Source organism: Thermobia domestica, chromosome 13 (genome assembly GCF_964235325.1).
Source record: "Thermobia domestica chromosome 13, izTheDome1.hap1.1, whole genome shotgun sequence".
In the NCBI taxonomy this organism is placed as follows: Eukaryota; Metazoa; Arthropoda; class Insecta; order Zygentoma; family Lepismatidae; genus Thermobia; species Thermobia domestica.
The window spans coordinates 95280821-95305724 of NC_137466.1; the positions used below are offsets into that span (position 1 = coordinate 95280821).

Consider the following 24904-nt stretch of genomic DNA (forward strand, 5'->3'; position numbering starts at 1 on the left):
CTTGTAATCTAGAGAAGGCTAGGAAATGAAGTTTCTTTGTTTAAAATCTTCCTCAACCTCCTAAAACACCCCTAACATCAACCAAAATTTCTTTACACACATCTCTGGGCGTAACAAAAGGAAACGGGAGAGCCCCGAGAAAACCCACGAGCACGATGTTTGTCTGCCACAAAGTCCACACGGCGCGAGCTGAGATCGAACCAGGGACCCCAAGCACCGGAGGTGAATGCTCCACTGTGCCACCGCGCCCCCTTCACTGTCGTCTCGACTCGAAAATATGTCATGTGAAAAAAAAAAGGGTATGAAAAATGTCATTTTACAGCTTTTTGCTCCGATTTCCTTATAACTTGGGGGAGGCCCGTCCTAGTGTGCTAATTGACGAGGGGATGCCAGGGATTTCTCCTCTGAGAAATCTTTATTCCCTACAGGAGAAAATTTTCATCCCAGACAGGAATAACTTTTACCCTCTCTTACGTGTGAGATGGCTTGGTGCGTATATGAGTGAAATACATCTACCCTGGAAAAAATATTCAATTCGCACGTTGGCCCGTCCAGTCATCCAATTTTTATACAACGTAGTGATTTTTTTTTTTTTTTTTTTTTGCTGCGAAATAAAGTACTGAGGAATCTACTTTCATAGTCGTCAACAATCCCGCAACTACGGTGGGGGCTAGGGGGCCTGGACCATTTTTTTAGCCCCTCATACCACAATGCTGTAGGCACCCCCCTGTAATCTTGAGAAGGCTAGGAAATGAAGTTTCTTTGTTTAAAATCTTCCCCAACCTTCCCTCCCTTTAAAATCTTCTCCTGATATTGATACAAAGAGAGCTAGAATTTCTACGATTGCCCCCCTAGCATATTTATGTCCCCCCAAACTTCAGTAGCTGGTTGCGGGCCTGGTCAACAAGGTTTTCACAGGGTATTACATAATTTAAACAAATTTGTATAATGCAAAATAAATTTATTACTAAATCATGCTCAATTTTAATAAAAGCCAACATCATTTAGTTGCAAGAACATAAAATTTTGCGTAAGCCGTTACCCAGCTTTACCAAACTTGGTTCTCTTCTGTTCGAACTCACAATGAAAGTTTGCACAAGATATTTCACATGAATTTGATCGAGGATGTACTTATGCACATGATACAATCTTAAGCGTTCAGCCGCCTAGTGAAATTCATTTATTAGAAAAAATCTAAAACTAGGAAATGCTACTGTGAACATTACATGATCTATATTTTTTTCCTTCTGTACTTCCAGGAAAAGAGAGATGCAGACATTACACATGAGTATACGGTAATTTATAAAATGTTGTATTGTCACCGGACATATGTGCATGAAAAATTAAAAAAGTTATAGATCTAGATAGTATAGAAGTGGCCATGTAGACAGGCAACAAAGAACGAAAGTGATTTTTTTAAAAGCAGGGCTCAGGAATTTTGTCCACATGCCATTTCACTTGATAGTATTTTCCTCAAAAAATATTCATGTAAGTATCTTTTAATTATTTCTGAAGACAGTGTTTTGACCTCGCTTTCAAAGGATAGTTTAGTCCTAGATTGATTCCAACAATATTTTTTCTATAATCTTTCCCAAAGATCACAAACTGATATCAGTACTATGTTATTTTGCCGAAATTGTAAGCTGACCAGTGACAACTACCCTTCTAGGAATTCGCAGAATGAAAAGAAAGAAAAAAAAAAAAAAAAAGAGAGAGAGAGAGAGAGAGGGAGGGAGGGAGAGAGATGAGAAAAGAAGGTTTTGGTTGTACCACTGTTTATGAGTTACCTGATTGGAACAACTTGAGCGAGGCAGAGAACTAAACTTGTCGCTCGACTCGGGCGGAAAAGAAAAACTATACGCCTGCAGGGTGTTTAGGTCTTACTGTTGCCATGTTTTCAAAGTTAAAGATGGAAACTTTTTCACTTTTTTTTTTTTTAAATCTAAATCAAGTAGGGCATAGATATGTATCTCCTCTAGGTTTGTTCAAATTTTGACGTTTGTAACTGTAATAATAAAGAAGAAAATAGTGAAAAATTTAGCTATGCTTTTTAAATAGGCTAACTTTCAAGGTTGCTAAGGGTACCAGATCACCTTAACAGTTTTCAAATATAATTTATATGACAATTTGAGCTTTACGATAATGTGCAGCAACTTTAAGAAGTGGTATCCCCATCAAATAATGGTAAAAAGATCATGTAGCATCAACTTGACTTAAACACTCGAAGGTGACGTCTTCGTAGATGTCGGAAGCTGTAAAGAGGTATCGAAATAAGAAACAAATATCAACAGGACAAGTGAAACTACGGAGAAAACCACTACAGATAGCAGAAAGTCCACAGTTCAGAAATGATGAACGATGATGGATTGAGGGAAGAAATTACAGGGAGACTATAGCAAAACCCAAGATTTATACCGGCTCGCGAAACACCTGATACAGATTCGAAAATATACCTAGGAGAGCTAAAATGTAGCACATGTATTTCATATCCATAGTAACTTATATTGTGGGAGAAAAATGTAGAACAAAAAAACCTTGGAGCAGTATTCAGGCAACAGAAATGATCTACTCTTAGAAACATTCTCGGAAACCAGAAAAAATATTGTTTTTCTTTCTTCAAAAATACACTAAACTAATGGGGAGAGCAGAAAAATTTTGACTGTTAGTATGGACATGCAGAAAGAATGAAAAAGGGAGCACCTAAGGAGTTTCACACATCAAAATGACACGAAAGTGGCCACAAGTAAGACTAAGAAATAGAGAGTAGCATGAAATATGAAGGGGAGCAGAAAAATGGGGAAACTGTTCAGGATGAAGAATGGTGGAAAAAATACGTCGTTGGAAATCATTAGTACAGAATGAGACCCGAGCAGATGCTGGATATGAAAATTTATAATGATCTTTCACTGCATAGCACATTATTAAATGTTATTATAATATCAGTCTTAGTCCCTCTTGTCTCTGTGCTATCTAAGAGTTTCGGAGGAACGAAAATACTTACGAAGATTTATTTTTCGAACACCAACAACGATATGTATGGGTCGAATATTTTTGTTTCATTTCTGACTCCTAAAACTCATTTACTAATTTATTTCACACTTAATTAATATCATTGTGTATCTCCACAAAATATGACGATATGATGGAATAATATTAATTAAGTTAATGAAAACAATTAACAAGGAATGGTCTTTCCACTCAACATAATACATACTTTGATCTTCATTTTTAAAGTGAACTACATTATATTTTCTTCATAATAGCTGTACAATATAGTGAACCTTAAACTGAGCTATAACTTGTCTACGTGCCAGTTGTTTCCTTCTAAAAATTGTGCTATTCAACTTACCTATTCTCATAAAACATTGAACCATGTTGTTTTTCTAAGTTCTTGGTTTTAAAAAAATACTAAATAAAAACAAGTTAAAGATTGTTTGCATATAATTACGTGTTGTATATATTGTTTTTCGTATATGTATAATTATAAAGAGACATCAAGAATTTAGGAAGGTGGCCACAATAAACTGAAAACAGTGACTAGTTTAATATTTTATGATGATATAGATGCTGATAAGTTTCCATCCGAACAATATGCAGACAGTGACATCTGATTTCACAGAGTAACAGAAATACAGACACGTATTTCAATCTCTCCGATGTTGTGTTGCAAAGAGAAGGTGCTATAGTGGGCAAAATGCACCGAAAAAATCGCTTTTGGGAAGGAAACGTCATAGTCTTCCCATGTAAACTTAGCATGGAAGAATCCTAAGGTACTCACGCAACAATTTTTGTACAGGTACATAATCTGAAGTACTCACTAACTACCTCTATAAAAATGGTTGCGGAAGTACTGTAGGATACTGAAGCATGTATTTTTGGATACAGCACATATTAGTTCCTTAGTAAAGTCTTGCCCCGACTACGGTAGTTCCCATAGTTTTGGAGCAATGGACCTTTAAAGTTCATTTTTTTCACGTTTTCGACAGCCTATAACTCCGAAAGGAAGCATTTGTGCACCCAGGTTGGACAATATTTTTTGTTTTATCTTGGTGTCAGGAACCACCTCCCAAACGTTGTCGCTGTTGTTTTGAAACACCCTGTATATAGGCATTTAAGGCAGATGCTTTTCCTTGACATCAAATAGGGAATGTATCTTTTAGTACGTACAGTTTAATATTTAAATTCATACTTTTACGGGGTTCTTTTAGATACCTAAAAGTACTTGTTTTAAGAGGGAAAAATCCAAGGTGTAGTAAGGAAGGCAGCATTCTACTTCTGATGAAACACACTTTATGTTACTGAAGGAATGTTCATTATTAAAAACCACGAAATATCAACGTAACAATGTGAAATTCAAAATGAAGGCCTAGAAATAGAGTAATTTAATATAAATCATGTAAATGCTGAAAAGAAAAAGCTTTCATTTAAAAATTCCTCAGTTGAAAGTACTAGTTACAACAGAAACCTAAATCGAAAGTATACCTGCTATAATCTTAACTTCAATTCCTATTGCTAGTGGCATTTCTAGAACTTCTTTCAATTGTCCAGTCTTCACATTTGTTTCCCTACAACATGAGTTCAGTAAAATATGCAACTTCCTTCACACTTACACCTTGCACGCGAAATACCTTCAATTGTGTATATTTAATTTTAAAATTTGAAATCACAAAATCTTCAACGATGAAATTTGTCTCTCTTCTCATATTATTGACATAAATCTACGCAATGAATTAGTCCTCTTACAAATAAAGAGAAATACACCTCTTGCCGCGTTGCAGATTTATTTAAGATCTTAAATAGCCAAAATTTCTCAATCTTCTTTATTTTTACGGCAATACAGAACAATGCAGTGAGGTTAATGAAAATTAATTTATCCTATCTCTCTTTCTCTTTTTCCTTTTCTTTTCCTACTTTGGTTTCGAAAATGCTGCTAGGTAGAAAGGTGTAGCTAACTTTAGATTATTCATAACTGCTTAACAAACTTGGCAGACAATAAGCAGGAGCAAGATTAACAAATTTTATTAATTTATAATACAACTCTTCTAGTGATTTATAATGGAGGAAGAAAGGCCTCTTAAATGTAAGACTACCTAGTTTAGACTTCGAGAGCTTACTATCCGATAGTCAGTAGTAACACTACTAGCATATGCGGAGATTAAGTATTAGTTGTGAAAGCTATAGAAAGATACCGAGAAGAGATCTGCTGTCCGACGAATTTCAAACTAAATACAGAACAAACAATATTATCTATAATAATGATGGTTAATTTATAATGTACTGAGGGCGAACCATACGTGGGGGCCATTTTCAGTTTTCCTTGTTCTCCCCCTTGAGATAAAGATTCGTTGAATTTGCGTTACGTTATACATTTTCCAAATTTTTGTTCTCTTCTGTGTATCTTACTTCTTGTTTTGTGTGTCCAGTCCTATTAGGACCTGAATTACGAGCATTTGAAAGTAACTCTATGAAATCTTACGAGCATTTTTCTACAAATCGGCCAGTTGTAGCGGACCTTACCTTCCAGGATGGTCATAGTAGCCAAAAGATTCAAAAAAAAATATTTTCACTGTTTCACTATGGAAGTCTCGACTAAAGTACGAGGGGTATACTGAAAGTCGTGAACATGTTTTCACAGGTTGTAAGTGAAACCAAGTATATCATCTCTATCTACAGACCTTCCTTTCTTTCTTTCCAGACGTTGACGCTATTTGTTGTTAGCACTTGAGCACAGGCAGGATTTCCAAAATGGCAGGCAACGATGTTTCGTTTTGACAGCGTGCTGCGATTGAATGCCTTGTTAAAGAGGACCAATCTGCTTCTTAAATTCACCGCAGACTGCAGCGTGCCTATGGAGATGTGTGCATGGGTGCGAGCAGTGTTAAGAGGTGGATGAAACATTTTAAGGCTGGAAACACGAGTATCGAAGATAAGCCTCGCAACGGGCGTCCTTGAACTGCCTTCACGGAACGTAATAAGGTAAGAGTTGATGTTGGACATTGTGCGGTGCAAGCAATGATTCACACCTTAGGTTATAGGAAGGTTTGTGCCCATTGGGTCCCATGTTTATTAACTGAGGACCACAACGTCAGAGACTAACCCTTCCCCAAACCAACCATTGCCCAAACCCCTTCTTCAAAGATTTCGACTTGAAGGTGATGACTTTTTGACGAATATTGTGACTGGAGATGAAAGCTAGTTCCATCATTATGAACCTGAAACAAAATGACATATGGAATGGCACCACTTGAATTCGCAACCGAAGAAGAAAACGAAGACAGTACAATCGGCAGGGAAAGTAGGGAGCGTTTTCTGGGATGCACAAGGTTGCATTTGGTTGACTTTCTTGAGCCTGGACAAACCACAAATTCTGCCCGCTACATCCAGACACTTTTGAAGCTACATCGTGGCTTGCGTGATAAACGTCCTGGAAAGGTCATCCTTCAACAGGATAATGTGCGTTTTCATCTACATGTGCCACTATGGAGCAGATCAGGAGATTTGGGCGAGAAACTTTCCATATCCTCCCTATAGCCCCGACATGGTACCCACCGACTACCATCTTTTCGGTTCTGTGAAGGAACAGATGCGAGGCCATCGCTAGGATATTCGGTAAGCAGTGCGTCAGTGTCTACGAGCAGCTGGAACGTAATTCTATTGCTTGGGTGTTTTCAAACTTGCCGAACGATGGGAAAAATTAGTGCAATAAAACGAAGACTATGTGGGAAAATGAAAGAAAGGTCTGTAGATTGAGATGGTATATTTGGTTGCACTTACAAATAAAGATTACGATTGTGAAAAATGTTGCTCACGACTTTTAGTAAGCTCCTCGTATATTATCATGGCCAGCTACTCTTCCTGTTATGCATGTAGCAAAAAATCATTATCGCAGGTTGCCATTTGGCCATTATCTATATTATAGAACTGAAAGTGACTATTTGTGGCTCTTAATCTCTTGAACCGCCCGACCTATCTCGATCAAATTTTTGACGTAGATGTGCTTCTGAGCTGGGAGTGTTTTCAGCTATTCACTTTGACGGTAAAACCTGAGGGAGAACTATAAAAAAATAATTAAATTTAATAACTCTTGAACCAAACAACCGATCTCAATCAAACTTAAAACACAGATACGGTTCAGGCCTGGGATGTTTTTTATCATTTCATTTGACGGAGCGACGTAAGAAAGGGGGAGGATGGGGGGATATACTAAAATCAACAATAAAAGTGACTGTTCGTGAGTTAATAACTCTTGAACCACCTGATCGATTTCAATCAAATTTTCAACATAGATGAGGTCCGAACCTGGAAAGTTTATCTTTTTTTTTTATCATTTCACTTTGACGGTAGATCTTTTAGAGGAGGGGGAGGGGAAATATATGAAAATGAATAAAAATAACTTTTGAACCATCCGACCGATCTCGATCAAACCTTTACGGTGCAACGTAGGGGAGGGAGAGCGGAGAGATATATGTTAAAAAAATAAAAATAAAAGTGACTGTCTTTGTGACTTCATCACGCTTAACCCATCCGACCAATCTTTACCAAATTTTCAACATAGATGAGGTTCGGACCTGGGGTGGTTTTTATCATATCACTATTACGGTAGAATTTCGAGGAGGCGGAGGAGAGGGGAGAGGTCTACGAAAATAAATAAAACTTAACTCTTGAACCACCCGACCTATCTCGATCAAATTTTCAACATAGATCAGATTCGGGCCTGGGATAATTTTTGTCATTTAACTTTGACGTCGCTACATAGGGTAGGGGAGGGGGAGATATATATATGTAAAAAATAAAAGTGAAAGTGACTGTGACTTGATCACTCGATCTACCCGAACGATCTCGATCAAATTTTCAACTCAAATGAGGTTCTGGCCTAGGATGGTATTTATCTATTCACTTTGACGATAGCACTTAGGGGAGGGGAAGGGAGGAGTTAAAAATAAATAAGAGGTTCGGGTCTGTAGGGGAGAGAGATAGGAGGGGATATATATAAAAATAAATAAAAGTTAATAACTCTTGAAACGCCCGACCCATCTCGATCAGATTTACAACCTAGATGAAGTTAAACGCGAGATGTTTTTTGTCATATCACTTTGACAGCGTAACTTAAAGGTGGGGGAGGGAAAAGACATTTAAAAATGATCGAGATTAGTGTCTAATCCATAGTTTTGGGGGTCGCTAAATGAACACTGACACTTCTGATGCCGTTTAAATCCAAATTCAGTCCCGGATCGAAATGACCAATATCAGTGTCGAATTCATAGTTTTCGGGGTCGTTGAGATGAACAATGACACTTCCGATGCCGTGCTCCGCAACATGGGGGGGGGGGAGAGGTGGATATATAGAAAATCATCGAAAATGACCGATATCAAAGATCGTTTTAGTAATAGGACGAAGTCACTGACTAACGGAACGTATTACTATTTTTTCTTAATTTAACCCAGCAAAGTGGGTAATTAATGCTAGTTGATCTATAAATACAAACCTAGGAATTCCACGTTATTTTAGGTAACAGGTCATCGTAAGGAGGGAGCTTCTCGAAGTCACTAAGTAATATTTTTTAATATAATTAAAGGTAACGGGGTTACTGTAAATTTTCTTAACACATGTACTCTCGTATATAAAACATGTTAGATTTGTTCAGTTTTCTTTACAAGAAGCTACAATATCCTTTGGTAACTAATATGGTACATAATAAACTCAGCTGCTACCAAATTGTTACCAACTACATACTTTACTTAATTCGGACGCATGGGAGGTAAAATTAACTTCGATATTTTGGCCAAATAATAGTTTTGTATTTAAATTACGTTAGATATTCAAATGAAATGGTTCCAGGTAATCTCGAGGAGGGGGTTCTTTGGACCCACTACCCTATTTTCTAAGCTACATGTGAACTAATTTTTTATATCATTATGGCAACTTGTCTAACTAATCTCAACTAAATAAACAACGGGCTGATAACGTTTGATTGTTTTTTTAAAAAAAAAGCAAAAACTAAATTTGGATTCGAGAATCTCCCCTCCTCTTGGGATTTCTAGGGTTAATACATTTCTGCTATATATAGCCATATGAAAAAGTTTAAATGAGAATACTAACTTGTCGACTACTTCTAGGGAGTCTTGCTAGCCGCTGTCCTGCTAAATCAAAAAGACGAACTTGTCGATTATCGTGAGGAATTGCTATCACACCATTGCCTGACACTGCCACGCGGTTTACTGATGAATCCGCTCTTATAGTTGCCAAAGGTGATCGCATATTTCTTAAGTCCCACACCTTTACACTTCGGTCGTCTGATCCAGATACAACTTTATCTTCTTTGGTAAAAACAGCACACGTGACAGTTCTGAAAAATAATAATAAATGTAAGTGTCTAGCAAGGAAGAAAATGTCTTAATTCAACTATACAGTGTGTTTGGACAGTTGTTGATATTAATTAAAACAAAGAAATCCTACAGAAAATATTCAAAAGAAAATGAAATGAAATCTTTGAGTTTTACGTCCCACGGTTATGCCGATTAGGCTAAAGGAGACGGTGATGATGAGTAATGAATGAAATGGTGGAATAAAGAAAGTGGGAGGAAACGGGAGAACCCCGAGAAAACCCACGCACACGGTGTTTGTCCACCACAAAGTTTACTTGGCGGGGGCTGAAATCGAACCCAATATTCAAAAGAATCACATATACACTACACGGTACACTACAAGCGCTTCATCAGACAGAAGGGGAAGAAGCAGGAAGGAAAAGAAAAATTAAGGACAAAAACTAGCTGTGAAGCGTCGAAGCGAGTTCCTATGCTTCGGCAACTCTGAGAACACTTAACTGTCCCACTACATCGTCCCTCACCAACTACTTCAGGATCTCTCGTCAGTACTCTTTAAATGAGGAATAAGGATACCCTTCAATCTTATCGACGATTTAAAAAAAAACAAACTGTGAAGACAGTAAAGAGGGTCATGAAAAAGTTACATTTAATTGCCACTGCTACCCATAAAGATGTTAACAGATTGGCTCCATTCACCAACCTGGGCGGAATAATCGGTCAAGCTGATTATTGCGAAAAACAAAAGTTAAAAATTCGCTTTCGTTTAAGCGTTGTCGGTGGAGTAACAGATGTACTGACATTATCAGCCCACTAGCCCATTATCCTAATAATTCCGTCGTACAAAATAATAATAAATCTTTCGCTGTAAGATCCTTTTAATTCAGGTTTACTGACCTACCATTCCCTACAGAAACTATGTATTTCGATTACTTCACTTTCCCTAAAAATAGAAAGGTTTTTCTAACACGCCCTAAAATCATTCACCGAAAGAACTCTAACATCCCTATTCTCATTATGAGAATTGACTCCTTCAAACATCCTGCAGCACCTCCACCGGAAAAATGTCAAACTAAAACGTAAAAACTGGCATATATTCCGTTCGCTTTGACAGCACACACTTTTAACCACTCAAGTACTTGAGATTCTTAAAACCGCGTTTATATCCTTAAATGTATCCTACGTTGGGGAAACTCTCGTAATTCCTTTTTCAATTCGTATAATGAATTTCTGCAGCTTTCAATTTTCCTAGGGTAGCGTCCCAAAACACAGAAACCACCACCACAGCACATTTGACCATGCCTATCCCCAAAAGTCTTCTCTAACTCATCCATATCCGTAAGAAAGATATCAAGGTTCATTCTGAAATTCTGATACTGATTTTCCTGACTTTCCGCAAACATTATCCGCGTAAGAAACAGATCAAGATTCACAGTGAAATTCTGACTTTCCTGACCTTCCGCAATCATCATTTATAATTAAGTATGGAAAAAAAAAATTCTTAATCGGCCTCCACCATTACAATAGCCATCCGCTATGAATATTCGGACAGACCAAACATGGTCTACGCGGTTCAGGTCAGGCGACACGAGCGTTGAGGATACACCTCAGACAAGAAGACCTGTTGAAATAAACAACGGCTCTCCTGGAGTAAACTGTAACGACAAATACACGCACAAGTACATGTCAACTGGAAAACAGATTAGATCATCTCAAGCACTGTATGCTGTCTGAAGACGGACTCGACTTGCCTTCCACGAGCTGACCCCATAACAGGCCGAAGACTCATTCTGTTTAACAACCGCTAGGTGAATCCAGATGACAATAGGTTAAGGTGTCGGGTTATCACAAGTGATGAAAAAAGGTTTCTTTTCCGTGATATTCTGCCGACAGTCATCGGTGATAAGGACACTAGGTCTACAATATAAAGATGGAAATTTGAAACAATGGTCATGTTGTGGTTATGGTGGAATACGCATGAACCAGTGTTCTGTGGACTCCCTGCGGCCAATTATGCAGCAGGTGGAAATATTTACGTTAACAATTACACTATGTGCACGGTGTTATGTAACAGAAACACCCGGCTTTTATCAATAGGAAGAGACTTCTGCTGCAGGTCAATAACGCTCTGTGTCACCGGTCACGGGTAGTTACCTAGAAACAAGTATTGTAGGGATTCAAATTGGTACAACATGCCACACATAGTCCATCCTCGCCTCTTCAGATCATCATTTGTATCGCATCCTTGTATATATCCTAAAAGGAATACGCCTTGAAGCAGCAGAAGATGCAGAAAACGAAGTACCCGAGTTTCAGTCTCCAAATTCGCGAGGTTATCACTATAGAATCATGACTATCATGAAACGTTGGCCGACGACCCCAGACATAAAGAACTTCACTGTGCAAAATGAGGTAAGCTTTCATTATTTTTTTCAACTACTTACTCCGTGTGCCCTTGGAATACAGACACTGAATGAATAGCTTCTCGGAAATCCCATAGTCGGAATGTGGTGTCTTTTGACGATGTCACTACTAAACGCTGTGACGGGTGCGCTGATGTATGAGTTAATTCTTGGTCATGACCTAAAATTACAAAATAAATTAATTAGAGAGAGTCAACCTGGGAATATTAAAATAATAATCATAATTCTGTATAAAATTACACAAAAAACTGTGGACACTCCACTGGTGGGAACTAGAACTGCAACCTCCCACTTATTGAGCATTACTTAATCATTGAGCAATCAGTGACACGGCAATTTTGTGTGTGTGTGTGTGTGTGTGTTCTGACGCTTTATTCATCCAAATGCTACACATCACTTACCTGCTGACAATTTGCAGAAGCAACCAACACGATGATTCAGCTACAGTCATCATCATAGGTATTCTGCCTTTATTGGCAGGTCACTTGCCGCAGCTGAGAAGCTTCCATGCTCCACGGTCCTCCGCTAACCTTTTCGTCTTCGCGTATGATCTTTCTGTTTTAATATCATCCATTAATTGTAGTCTCCTTCGCCCCCTCCCTCTCTTTCCCGCCACCATACCCTCTAGGACGTCCCTCATGATACAATCTCTTCTTAGGCAATGTCCCAACCAGTTTCTCTTCCTCTTCCTAATAATATCTAAAAGTGTTCTTTTCTCACCCACCATTTCTAACACTCTCTCATTCGTTTTCCGCTCGACCCAACTAACTCTTTCCATTCTTCTCCACACCCACATTTCGAAGGCTTCCAGTCGATTTTCGTCACCCTTACGCAATGTCCACGTTTCCGCCCCATACAGCACAACACTCCACACGAAGCATTTTATGAGTCTTTTTCTCAACTCTTTGTTCAAGGTCCCACAAAACAGACTTTTCTTTCTTTTAAAGGCTTCTTTCGCCATTCCTATCCTTGCTTTTATTTCACGTTCGCATTTCATGTCATTACTAAGAACACTACCCAGGTATCGAAAACTATTCACTTGTTCTATTTTCTCCCCTCCTACTTTTATATTTGACACAGACCCCTTCGTTCCAATCACCATGGCTTTTGTCTTTCTAACATTTATTTTCATCCCATATTCTTCAAAGCCCCTTCTCATTTTTTCTAACATTTTATTGATTTTCTTTTCAGATTCTGCAACAAGGGCCATATCGTCTGCAAATCTTATGCATCTAATCATTCTACCTCCTACCGAAATGCCATCATCATCATGTAGGCTCTTTTTCACTATCTCTTGTAGATAGACATTAAATAGTGTTGGCGAGAGGCAGCATCCTTGTCGAACTCCCCTTCCAATTGCACTCTCTTCCGTCAGTTCTTCCCCTATCCTAACACTTACTTGTTGGTTCATGTATAAGTTTCTTATTAGTCTTCTATCTTTCCATTCCAACCCTATCTTTGTTAGAACTCCCAACAACAATTCCCAATTCACGCGGTCAAAAGCCTTTTCTAGATCAATAAATACAACATACACCTCTTTCCCTTTTTCTATAAATCTTTCACCGATCACCCTTAATAATCCAATAGCATCTCTTGTGCCCTTGCCTCTTCTGAACCCGAACTGCTCCTCCTCAACATCTTTATTTGTTCTTCCATATAACCTTCTGTTCAGTATTCGGAGCAGAATTTTAGCTGCATGAGATATGAGACTAATAGTTCTATAATCCTCACATCTCTTTGGGTTCGATTTCTTAGCCATCGGTATCATGATCGTTTTCAGAAAGTCTCTTGGCCATTCTCCTGTTTCATATATTTCATTGCATAGTCGCCGCAATTCTTTCCTTCCCTTGTCTCCTATATTTTTAATGAATTCAATTGGTATGTTATCTATTCCGGTTGCCTTTCCATTCCTAATCTCAGATATAGCCTTTTCAATCCTAATCTCAGCTACAGTAGAACACGCATTTTATTACATAATAAACAAAACAGTCATTCTTATGCATATTTAAATCTCACAGTTTTGTCAACTACAGTGACTAGCATGCTGGCTTTTTTTTTTTTTTTTTTTTTTTTTTTTTTTTTTTTTTTTTTTTTTTTTTATAATTCCATCATTGTACTGTATTTTCTGGCATTTAGAAAACATTTAAAATAAATAAAATACTCAAAACAGAAATTGCATCACTTCTGTATTTTGCCTAATCTAATCCTCTTCACCACGAGAATTAAACACAATCTTTTATGTAGCAGTCATAGGAATGCATCAGCTGAAAATTTAAACTACTATATTTAAGCTTGGACTCCGTAGGTGACCTCAAACACTAAAAAAATCTACCAGGAAAGGAGCATCTGAGTGCCTACAATTGCTGGAAAGCTTTCCTCTGGAGAAGGCAATGTATAAATTGGTCTTAATATATACTTCTTCGATATTGTATATTGTTTCGTGTAGACTAGTTTTAAGCAGTTAACAGACGAAAACCATATTCACGAAGAAATTAAATGTCGACTAAAAGCAAGGAATTCGTGTTACTATTCGGTTCCAAATCTCTTGTCGTCGCGAATTCTGTCGAGGAATTTGAAGCTTAAAATATATAAAACGATAATCATGCCTGTTGTTCTGTATGGTTGCGAAACATGGTCGCTTACTCTGAGGGAAGAACATAGACTGAAAGTATTTGAGAACAAGATCCTGAGACGAATATTTGGACCCAAGACGAACGGGAATGGGGAATGGAGGACACTTCATAACGAGGAACTACATAATTTATACGGTTTACCCAACATTGTTAGGGCTGTCAAGTCCAGAAGGCTTAGGTGTGCAGGTCATGTAGCTAGAATGGAAGAAAGTAGAAACGCTTTCAAAGTCTTGACTGGAAGACCAATCGGAAAACGACCATTAGGAATTATATATATCGACGCTATTTTCAATTGATCTGTGTTACTAAAGCGCAGAGCTCCATTTGCAGGTCCTGGTTATTATTGATGGAATATACTTAAATATTAACAAATGTTAATGGGTCTTATGTAAAGTTGTTTTTAGCGTTGTTTTAAGAGCTTGACTAACGCGTGATACTAACTTCTGTATTTAGTAACATACGTGAAGTTAAGGACTTATATCGGGAAAGACCAACTTCGACTTTTTCATAGAATTGTCCAAACACTTTTGGAGAAATTAAGTCAAGTGTGTCTTATTCTTCCTTATATTGATTTCTCTATTGTATTGGATAACCCTGCGAAAAAGTCAAGATTAGCACTTTCCGATATGAATCTGTTTAACTTCACTTACGTGTTACTAAATACGGAAGTTAGCATCACGTGTTAGTCAGCCTCTTAATACAAGCTAAAAACGACTCTGTGTTTAGTTAATCATTCATCTACTTTGTATGTTGGATAATTGACCTACGAAAAACGCCAACTAAGCCGCATCTAACCAGTAGTGAGGGAGTATCCATGTGTAGGCTTTTCGTTAATCTATCAATAAGCCACGATTCGACTAAAATTATTACCTTTCATGTGACTTCATTGGGCGCATTATTGTTAACAGTAAGATATTTTATTGTTAATTTTAGATACTAGTTTATCTTTGTAATCTCTCCTTTGTCAATGATGGTTAATCTATTAAGCAGGCTTCATTTTCAACTAAACTAACGAAATTTGGTAGAGCTGTAATAAATTAATGAAAAGAGGAAACAACCGATTTAAACTTATTTTTACACATCACAATCCTCTGTAGGCGCGAATTCAACAACTTATAAAGAGTGAAAAAGTGACCTGGCTGGACCGGAACTCGAACCCGGGATCTCCGGCATACTGTGCCGATGCGTTAACCATTACGCAACCCAGTCCGCTTCCCAGAACATATGAAATATATAATATTAATATATGAAATGACAACCGTTAAAAGGTGTTGTCAATATATGGACACTGGATTGTCCAAGCACAGCAGCTTAGGCTGCGGTACAAGCCATGTAGTCTGAGTGGAGAGCATCGATGCAGGAGTGTTTGGCTCTTCCGGAAAGCGGACTGGGTGCGTAGTGATTAACGCATCAGCATGGTATGCCGAATCCCGGATCAGTCAGGTCACTTTTTCACTCTTTGTAAAGAGCTGTAATAAATTTACCAGGAATGGTTTTATTCCTTACACTGCAATATAATTTAGTACTGAGTTCTAACGATTAGTCAAGGTTGATTTGGATCGAAAAAGCATTTCCAAAGAAAGTTTGTTAACTGATAAAATTGTAGCATCAATAAAAAAAGTTTCAGAACTAACTATTAAAGAAGTCAACATAGTATGGTGGACTTTCTTTTTCTTTAACTTACCAATATGCGCCAGTTGCATACTTTGACTTATTACCTAAATTTGATAGATTTCTGGATTTGTAGTTGCTTTCTCATCTAAATGTCCCTGTTTACCCTAAATTAAAAGTAATATATTTTAAGGAAGTACTTTAGTCAACTACACGTCATTCTCAACAGAAAAAAAAATCATAAACAACTTTAGTATGTATAGGACAACGCTATAACAAACTAAACATTATGAAGTTTATTATAAAATGTACCTATGGGCTTCTATGTTCCTAATTTGCTACATATATATTTTCCTTAGCTTTGATTTTTAAAACCAATTTTCTTCTCATTTACTTGCAGACCAACGAATCGAGTTGAAATCTTGGTGGTTCATACGTAAAAAACCAGAATTTCTGAGGTAAATGACCCAGCTGTTGCACGTTATCTTGAGCCATTTCTGAGAAACGGGAATTTGTATATGTTTTTTTCACTGGTTAAAGAGGACTTTTAAGATTTTTTTTTAATATAATCAGTTTGTAGCTATAATTTTGAGTGGAAAATTAATTAAATTAAAGATGAAGAAAAACGTTGTAACTGATTAATGACACTAAAGAAAGCAATTCTCATGTTACAACAAAGCAATTAGCGGACGATATCATGCAGTTCCCCGTTACGAAGTTTCCGCCGTCCCTCTTAGGTCCAAATATTTGCCTTAGGATTTTTATTTGCAATATTTTTAGCCTGCGTTCTTTCTTGAAAATGAGTGACCAAGTTTCGCAATCGTACAATACCACAGGCATAATTATCGTTTTACGTATTTTAAGCTTCAAATTCCTCGATAGAATTCGGGAAGACAAAATAATTGAATATCATGACTTCCCTCCTTTCATCCGACATGTAATTTCCTCGTGGATATAGCTTTGGCCTGTTAATGTTGATGCCAGGAATTTGATAAAAGTGTCTACTTTGTCGAAAGCATTACTTGATATTTTAACGTATCCACAGTGTGCAGTATTATGGTCACAGTAAATTTTCATGTATTTGGTTTTCTCCACATTTACTTCTAAACTAATAACCTTGCAAGAGTTTAATAAAACGTCTGGATTTCTTTCTATTGTCCTCCTATCATCGCTTATCAACTGACATCATCAAGGTAAATCATAACCTGGTGAGTGCCACTCAGCTCTAGGCTCTGGTTGCTATCAATTCTCCTTATAGCGTACTCTAGAACAAAACTGAATAATAACAGTGACAACGCATCTTCCTGTTTTAGGCTATTTTCAATGTGAAAACTCGCGGGCAAGTATTTTCTTACTCGCTTCATTTAAATTTCTCTCAATGAATCTAACTAACTTCTCCAGTATTCTAAATTCGGTAAGAATGTTATACAATGTTTCCCTCCTAACCGAGTCATAAGCCTTTCTGAAATCAACAAATAATGTACTGGAGTACTGAAATTCCCATTTCTTTTTAAGTATTTGACGAATAATAAATATCTGATCGATAATTGATCAATTTCGTCTAAATACGTATTGATAATTTTCAATTTCATCTGCGTATGGGGTCAATCTTGCTAACAGAATGTCTGAGAAGATTATATAGGGTGCGAAAAGAGGGATGCCTCGATAACTATTACAATCAGTTTTGTCGCCTTTCTTGTGAATTGGAATAATGATTGATCCTTTCTACTCTTGTGGTAATTCCTGTTTCTTCCATACGAGAATGAATTTATGTATCTTGTTCCACAATTTTCCCCTTCAGCTAAAATAAACTCAGCGGAGGCTTCGTCTATACCCGGAGATTTCTCTCTAACTTCTTTATAGCAATTTCTATTTCTGTTTGGTTAGGATATGGAATATACGGTCCTGCTGTATGAATTGCACTGTCTCACGAACATTGTTCTTTGGCTGGACGTCTAGCAAACTGTCAAAGAAGTCTTTCCACCTATTCAAAATATTATTCGTGTCCGTAAGAATTGTACCGTTCCCTTTATTTAATATATAAACGCGAGGTTGATAGCCTTCCTTAAACTTATTGATGCCTTTTATGTATGTTTCAAATACTTTTTATTTACTGTCACCGTTAAATTCAATAACTTTAGCTTAAAAAAAAAAAGCATTTCTTTCTTCCGAAAGTTTTGAAGGTTTCCCGCCTGATGTCAATGAAATTTTGTGAAATTCTATCGTTCGGATTTTGCAGCCACAGTGTTTTACCTGTTTTCTCTTCTGTGCTAGTTTAGTGAATTCTGGTCGGATCATGGCTTTTGCTATGTACCTCCGTTTACCTAAGTTTTTCTTTTGCTGGAATGTTAATACTATCCCTAATTTTAACCCAAGTATCCCCAACACTAATACATTCTGTACCTTCTAAAACCGAGAATCTATTTGAAATTTCAATCTGGCATTCCCCTCTTGTCTGACCCTCTTCTAATTTCGTTAAGTCCGTTACCAGAAGATAATTATTTCCTTTTTTCAATGATAACCTCTCCCCTAGAGTCGTTACTATTATTACTAACTTGATAATTAACTGTACTATGCCTGTTTTGTTTATCTCTGCGAGATATTTCACGAAAGAAATATGTATGAACCTTATTTCATTAGAACAAAGAAGCCTAAACTAAACCTCGATAAGTAGAACCTGGAGAAGAATTGGGAGAGTATATTCCTCAAGTTTCACTTTAAAAAACAACTATTTGAAATATATTACCGAGAATGCAAATGCTCAAATGCAACTGGTCTTTTGGGGGAAATGTGAAGTACAGTATGGACTTTGGTTTTATTCTCTTAAGTGATACACTAATACACTTGTGTGTGGCATTTGAATAAATCAGTTATGTGAGGGTTTTCGTGAAAACTGACTATGTAATGCCTTCTTGTGTGTATCATAATAATTTCCTGTGCATTTAATATGGACAACTAGGTATGTGTATTTAGTGTTGGTTTTTCAACGCACATTAGTATGAAGGAAAAGAATTTTTGAAACATCTTACAGAGATAAACAAAACATAAATTTAATACAGTTAGTTCTTTTTATTAAGCGTATATTACGTAACTCGGGTAATCTAACAAAAGTATGTAAAATTCAAACTACTTTCGTATGCAAGAGTGGTATTTAAATCTATAAAGAAAATGTAAACTTTAGAAATTTCTTACCACTAAGAGACTGTAAAAGTTCTCTAGTTTGAACATCGTAAAGATTCGCCGTTCGGTCCCATGACGCTGTAATTACTTGTTCCCCTCCGGGCAACCAATCAGCAGCTATAACAACTCCAGAGTGACCAATTAATTCGGAAACAGGTGTACGAAGAGTTGGAGTCCCTTCTGTTGGTTGTTCCTCTTCTTGGTAATCTTCCTTTTCTGAAGAATCTACTTCGTCCTCCGATGAATGAGTTTTCTGTCAAAACAAAAGGCCTATCCTATTAATATCCAAATTTAAGAAAGATAAATAAGTCCACGTGTTTTCTAATTATTTTCTACAAATTTATCCTAGACAGGTGTATCAGGAGAAAAATACAAATACTTCGGGGGGTGATTCTATATAAGTAACACATCAAAGCATACCGAATTTCGGGAAAAACAGTTCTCGAGAAGGAAACAACGAAAAGAATATACCTTCGACCAGCAGTTCCTGCATCTCAGGACGTTGGGAAGATGATCTTGAGATTCCTGCTTACAACAGATACTCAGAATCTCCTCCGACCTCTCTTGAGGACTGTGTACATACGTAGTCAGGTTTCACGTTGCTATACTTCATCTCTCACCCATCCACACACGTAATCTACGGCAAGTAAATTCGACTATCTTGAGCAGCCACTAAACGAACCATAACGTTTAATCTGACGGCCTGGATAGTGAGACAGAAATGCAGTCACTTGCTGTGTCGACTGGGTTGGAGCTGCTCTAATTGGAGGTGCATCTGTTATTTTAGGTCCAGCGCTATGTCCTCAAAATGCAGGCGATAGGGACTCACGGAAAACACAATTTATTTCCATGATGATTGATCCTGTTAGCATATCATTAAGAACGGTACATTAGCGGATTTTCTGCAAGGTACGCCATGTATTTGTCCTTTTTCCCAATAAATGCTTGTATGACATTTATCAATGTACTCTAGAATCACTCCCATAGTATTTTGGATCTCTTTTGGCTACACTCTATATGTAGGCTGTCAAATATCCTACACATTTTAGGTCGATTTATTTATAGCAGTATCTTTCAACCTAATGTATAGAGTACTTATTCAACAAAGCACAATCTATTCTTTTCATTAATAGATTCCCACCAGTATACAAAGAACTCTAAAATCTGTTTATTTATTTATATATTAATAAATGTCTAGTTTACAAGCTTCTGTGCATTAGCTATTTTTCAGAAAGTATGTCTTCTTTATTTAAGAAAGTGAAAATTTATAACCATAATCACCTATCTTTTCTCAATTATATCTATTAAATGAAAGTTTTTATATTTTACATTTACGCAATTTTTAAGTAAATTTTCGGAAAATTCTATGTCACAAACTTTACAGTCGAATAACCGACAGACACATGCCAATTATATTTTTATTCTTTTATGAGGACACTGCTAAATTTTATATTGTAATTTGATTTTGTGACTTTATTTTTTTGTTTACTATGAAACTTTTTTTAATGAGGCACATAATAATGGTAGAATGAAGAAACAGGAGGAAATGGAAGATCCACGGGAAAATCCATGCATAAGGTATTTATCCGCAACGAAGCACACTTGACGGGGGATGGAATCGAACCAGGAGCCCCACGCACCAAAAGTGAGCGCTCTACCACTGAGTCACCATGATCTCGTTATTTACAAGTGTGTACCACAAATTGTGATAAGAATAAAGCAACCACTGTGTTGAATTCTTGAGCCACAAAGTCTTGCACTAAGTATTTAGATCTTCGGTTCGGATTGTATGTTATTAGCACCACAAACACATGAAAAAGTACTCATAAAAATGCACGTGGTAATAAACATGGAGTCGACTATGAGTGTACACCCCCAGTCATTTCTGCATAGACTTAATGCCGAATTTCACGAAAAACGTACTTCAGTGAACACAAACTTTTTTAAAATTTGATATGCATCTAATTAGTTTATTAATTCCTTACTTTATTTAATATCGTACTTACAGGCTGATCCCACGTAACTGCTGCCTGCCACACATGGGCTGTCTGATCTCCACTTGCTGTCAGGACGAGATCACGGGACGGATGGAATCGAATAGAATTAACTGATCCAGTATGACCCTGGTATTGTAATAAGCACCGACCACTTTCTATGCTCCATATACATGCTGTATGATCTGGAAGAAAAAATTGTTTGTGTTAGTATCTTTCTCATACTGTAAGAATGATTACCATGTCAAGTAATTTATGCTACAACGCCCTTATCCCTTCGTAAGAACACAAAATATTTTTTCTTCTTTAGTTTGATTGTCTATATCTTTAAATTGTCAATTAACACGTTTTCAATCTTACTACTATCTTCTATAAAAGCTGTAACTACAATTAACATTTTCAATCTTACTACTACCTTCTATAAAAGCTATAGGTAACACTTCCTATCTCAATTGACATGTTAAGGTTTGCTTTTCAAATAATACTTTGACAGCTCTGTAATAATATTTATTACGTTTGAGAACAAGATCCTGAGATGAATATTCGGACCCAAGAGGAACGGGAATGGGGAATGGCGGAAACTTCATAACGAGGAACTACATAATTTATACGGTTTACCAAACATTGTTAGGGTCGTCAAGTCTAGGAGGCTTAGGTGGGCGGGTCATGTAGCTAGAATGGAAGAAAGTAGAAACGCTTTCAAAGTCTTGACTGGAAGACCAATCGGAAAACTACCATTAGGGCGACCTAGGCGCAGATGGGAGGACAATATTAAGATGGATCTCGCAGAGATTGGAATACAAAGTAGAAACTGGATGCAGTTAGCTAAGGATAGAAGTCAGTGGAGAGCTTTTGTGAACGCGGCATTGAACCTCCGGGTTCCATAGGCCATAGAGTTAGTTAGTTTTAATTCACTTTGCAGAAAGAGACAACATTTGAAATATTTTTTTTTTTTTTGTTATATGCAGTTAAAAATCTTTCTTGTGTTTTCAATTATAGTATCATTACTCACACATGGCAATATTATCAGTTATTGACACCGTGTAAAGTACAAAAATCTAATAATTGACAGTGCTGAATCCAGTAATTGACAGCCTTTTCTATTTAAAAAAAGAAAAAAACAAAATGCCACAAAGGATGAACATAATACCTTACAATTCCTACAATACAATAATAAAGTTCTAAAGAACTTCTGTGCTTATTATTACTACAAAATATGATCTACAATAAGAAATCAGAACTCAAACTGTTAAATTTTGTGTGCAGACTGCACATTTGTTTTACATTTTCGGTAGCTAGACCTAATATTGTACATTACTCCTACTGGAAGTATTCTCTATTGCATCTATACATATGCAGTTTGTATATAAAAGATCCCGCCTTCTATGTGTGGGGGCTAGTGCCATAAATGTCATCGTCCGCGAGAACTCGAGGAAAACACCCCCGATAACTAAATGGCCAACCAGAACCCTCATTTCTAGTATTTGACAACCGCTCGTCAAGTCCACGTGGGGTACTTAGTTGCCACAGTTCCAAACGCTGTCCTTTCAGTCCGTGATTAGAAGATTGCTGTTCAACATATATAGTTTTCTTATACATATATATTATGCTCGATTATAGCGAAATGTGAAGGCCTGACATCTGTTTCACATTAGTGATAGTATTGGGAGTGAGAGTAAGAGACACGAGACACAGTGGGTGCTGCGACATTGCAACCCCGCAAATGCGGTCAAAAGAGGGATAGGGGGAGGAATAGTCTAGTCCCTGTCCATAAGACCCGTAGGAAAGTCATGTCTGACGGCTGTTCTCTTCAAATCCTGTTAGTACATGTCTAAACAAGTGTAAATCACGAGGGTAGACTTTTTGACTTATGGGCAGTTTTTTTCTACAGGGGCGTAATTCTAGGGAGCGGCTCCCCTTTTAAGTTGTTGCCGACTTTTCTTAAAATGATTGTAGCTGCCATTGTGATTGTAGCAGAACAATGAATGAGGGTTGTTTTCTTTCTAAATAGTCCACAAAATAAACCTAGATATAGATTTTTGGCGTAGCCGTACAAATAGAGGGGGAAGAGGGGGACAAAGTCCAATTTTGGCTAATCTTTTAAAAGACTGTTTTCATTTTCTTTTCATAATGTCCAAACGATTATATCTTGTGTGACAACGATTTCTTGGCCAAGACTTACAACAATCCTCTATACAAGGACGCAATTTTTGACAAAAATCTTCCAAAAGTTATTTCCACAAAAAAAAAAGTAATATAGTCAGATGCGCGAAATTTTTCAGAATATAAACTTCCGTGGTTTCGTGTTTGCTTCACTACACACATTGCAATTCTAATAGAAGTAGAACGTTATTAACACATCGTTGTATTATTATTCACGAATTCTAGAATAAACAACACTGATAATGTTCTTCGGATCAAGGAGACATTATTCGAGAGGGATGTTTTCCTTTTTGAATGATATCATATGTTGTTATATTATTGGAGAATAATTACGTAAGTAGATTAGGTGAAGAATTACCTCTTTATAAATATATGTGTAGGCCTACAGTATTTAAAATTTTATATTTTTGTTAACGTAATCACCCACCTCTGTTAAATGCGTTAAAGTAGCTAGAAGTCATTTTTCTCTCGATTTTCACAGAATTCACAGCACTTGCAGAAGTCTATGCAACACACAAAGTTGGAGATACAGCGACAACGTTTTGTACATTTCATTTTGCAGCCACAAGTAATCAAGAGATATTCTGGGAGGAGGTTTAAATGAGAGTTTGGCGGAATGGAAGTTCAAATGAGAGTTTAAATGGAGGAATTATCGTACCGTCGTCATCCACTGACCAACCATAATGTTCTAATAACAGTGAACTCAATACACAAGAGCAAGTGTAAACCATGAAAAAGATACGCTGAAGATGTGCACTTAATGAAAAGCTTGTAGGTGGTAGTGATAGCAGATTTGGAGTCTTTGAATGTGAAAATAGTTCGAGCCGTAGCTGATCAAACGTTGCAGACGGACTCCCAGGCTTTAACACCTGTACAAGATAGTTTTCTGCTAGTCAAAATGTATCCGGATTTGAAGGTAATTGCTGGCCAAAATATAGAAGGTACTTTTCAGGATTTTCTTTCAAGGCCAAAAACTTAGTCCCCAGTTTACTAGTGACGTTTGAACCTGTAAGGAAATGCACTGATAGAATAACGTCACATAATGTGCCAATGTTTCGTGCTAACGTGTGAATTGGTATTCACTCTTTTGAAGACTTTCGGAATCAAAGAGCCTGAAGACCTTTCGTTTGAAAAAAACTTCAAGAAACTTAATGGACGCCCAAAATTTGTTCATTTGAACAGGCAATCGAGTAGAAGCTGAAATGTTAGATACAGTTATTGGTTGAACCTTAGCTCTTCGTTCCCTTTCTTCGTTCTTAATCGAGTTTGTTACGTAGCTATCAAAATCCGTTCATGAGTTTTCTTGGTCAATGGAACTCATGCTTTCAACGAGGGCAGCGAAAAGGTCACCGAAAGTATAAAATTCTTTTAGAGGCATCCTTCGGATTTGGTTCATAACATCCACTATCAAATATGTCGGTAGATTTTTTTCAAAAGTAGAACTGCACTCGGAATCGTCTAATTTCCTTATCAAAGCAGTCATCAAACCCGATTTCTGCGGTTTAATGGTTGCACTGTTTTATCCATCAATGTTGTAACTGGTAAAATGTCATAACTTAGAATCTCGCTCAATAAC

The 24904-nt window shown here is 37.0% G+C and overlaps 1 protein-coding gene across 3 annotated transcripts in view; it reads right to left on the bottom strand.

Moving 5' to 3' along the window:
- LOC145668359 (WD repeat-containing protein 37-like) overlaps positions 1-24904 on the bottom strand; it is a 79693-nt gene that overhangs the window by 12837 nt on the left and 41952 nt on the right. For all 3 annotated transcript variants that reach the window (XM_081736125.1, XM_081736127.1, XM_081736128.1), the window contains exons 6-9: positions 21178-21350; positions 19184-19424; positions 11769-11907; positions 9101-9347 (exon numbers count right to left, since the gene is read on the bottom strand). In XM_081736125.1, the coding sequence (XP_081592251.1) occupies positions 9101-9347; positions 11769-11907; positions 19184-19424; positions 21178-21350 (800 nt within the window). The remainder of the gene's footprint in view (positions 1-9100; positions 9348-11768; positions 11908-19183; positions 19425-21177; positions 21351-24904) is intronic.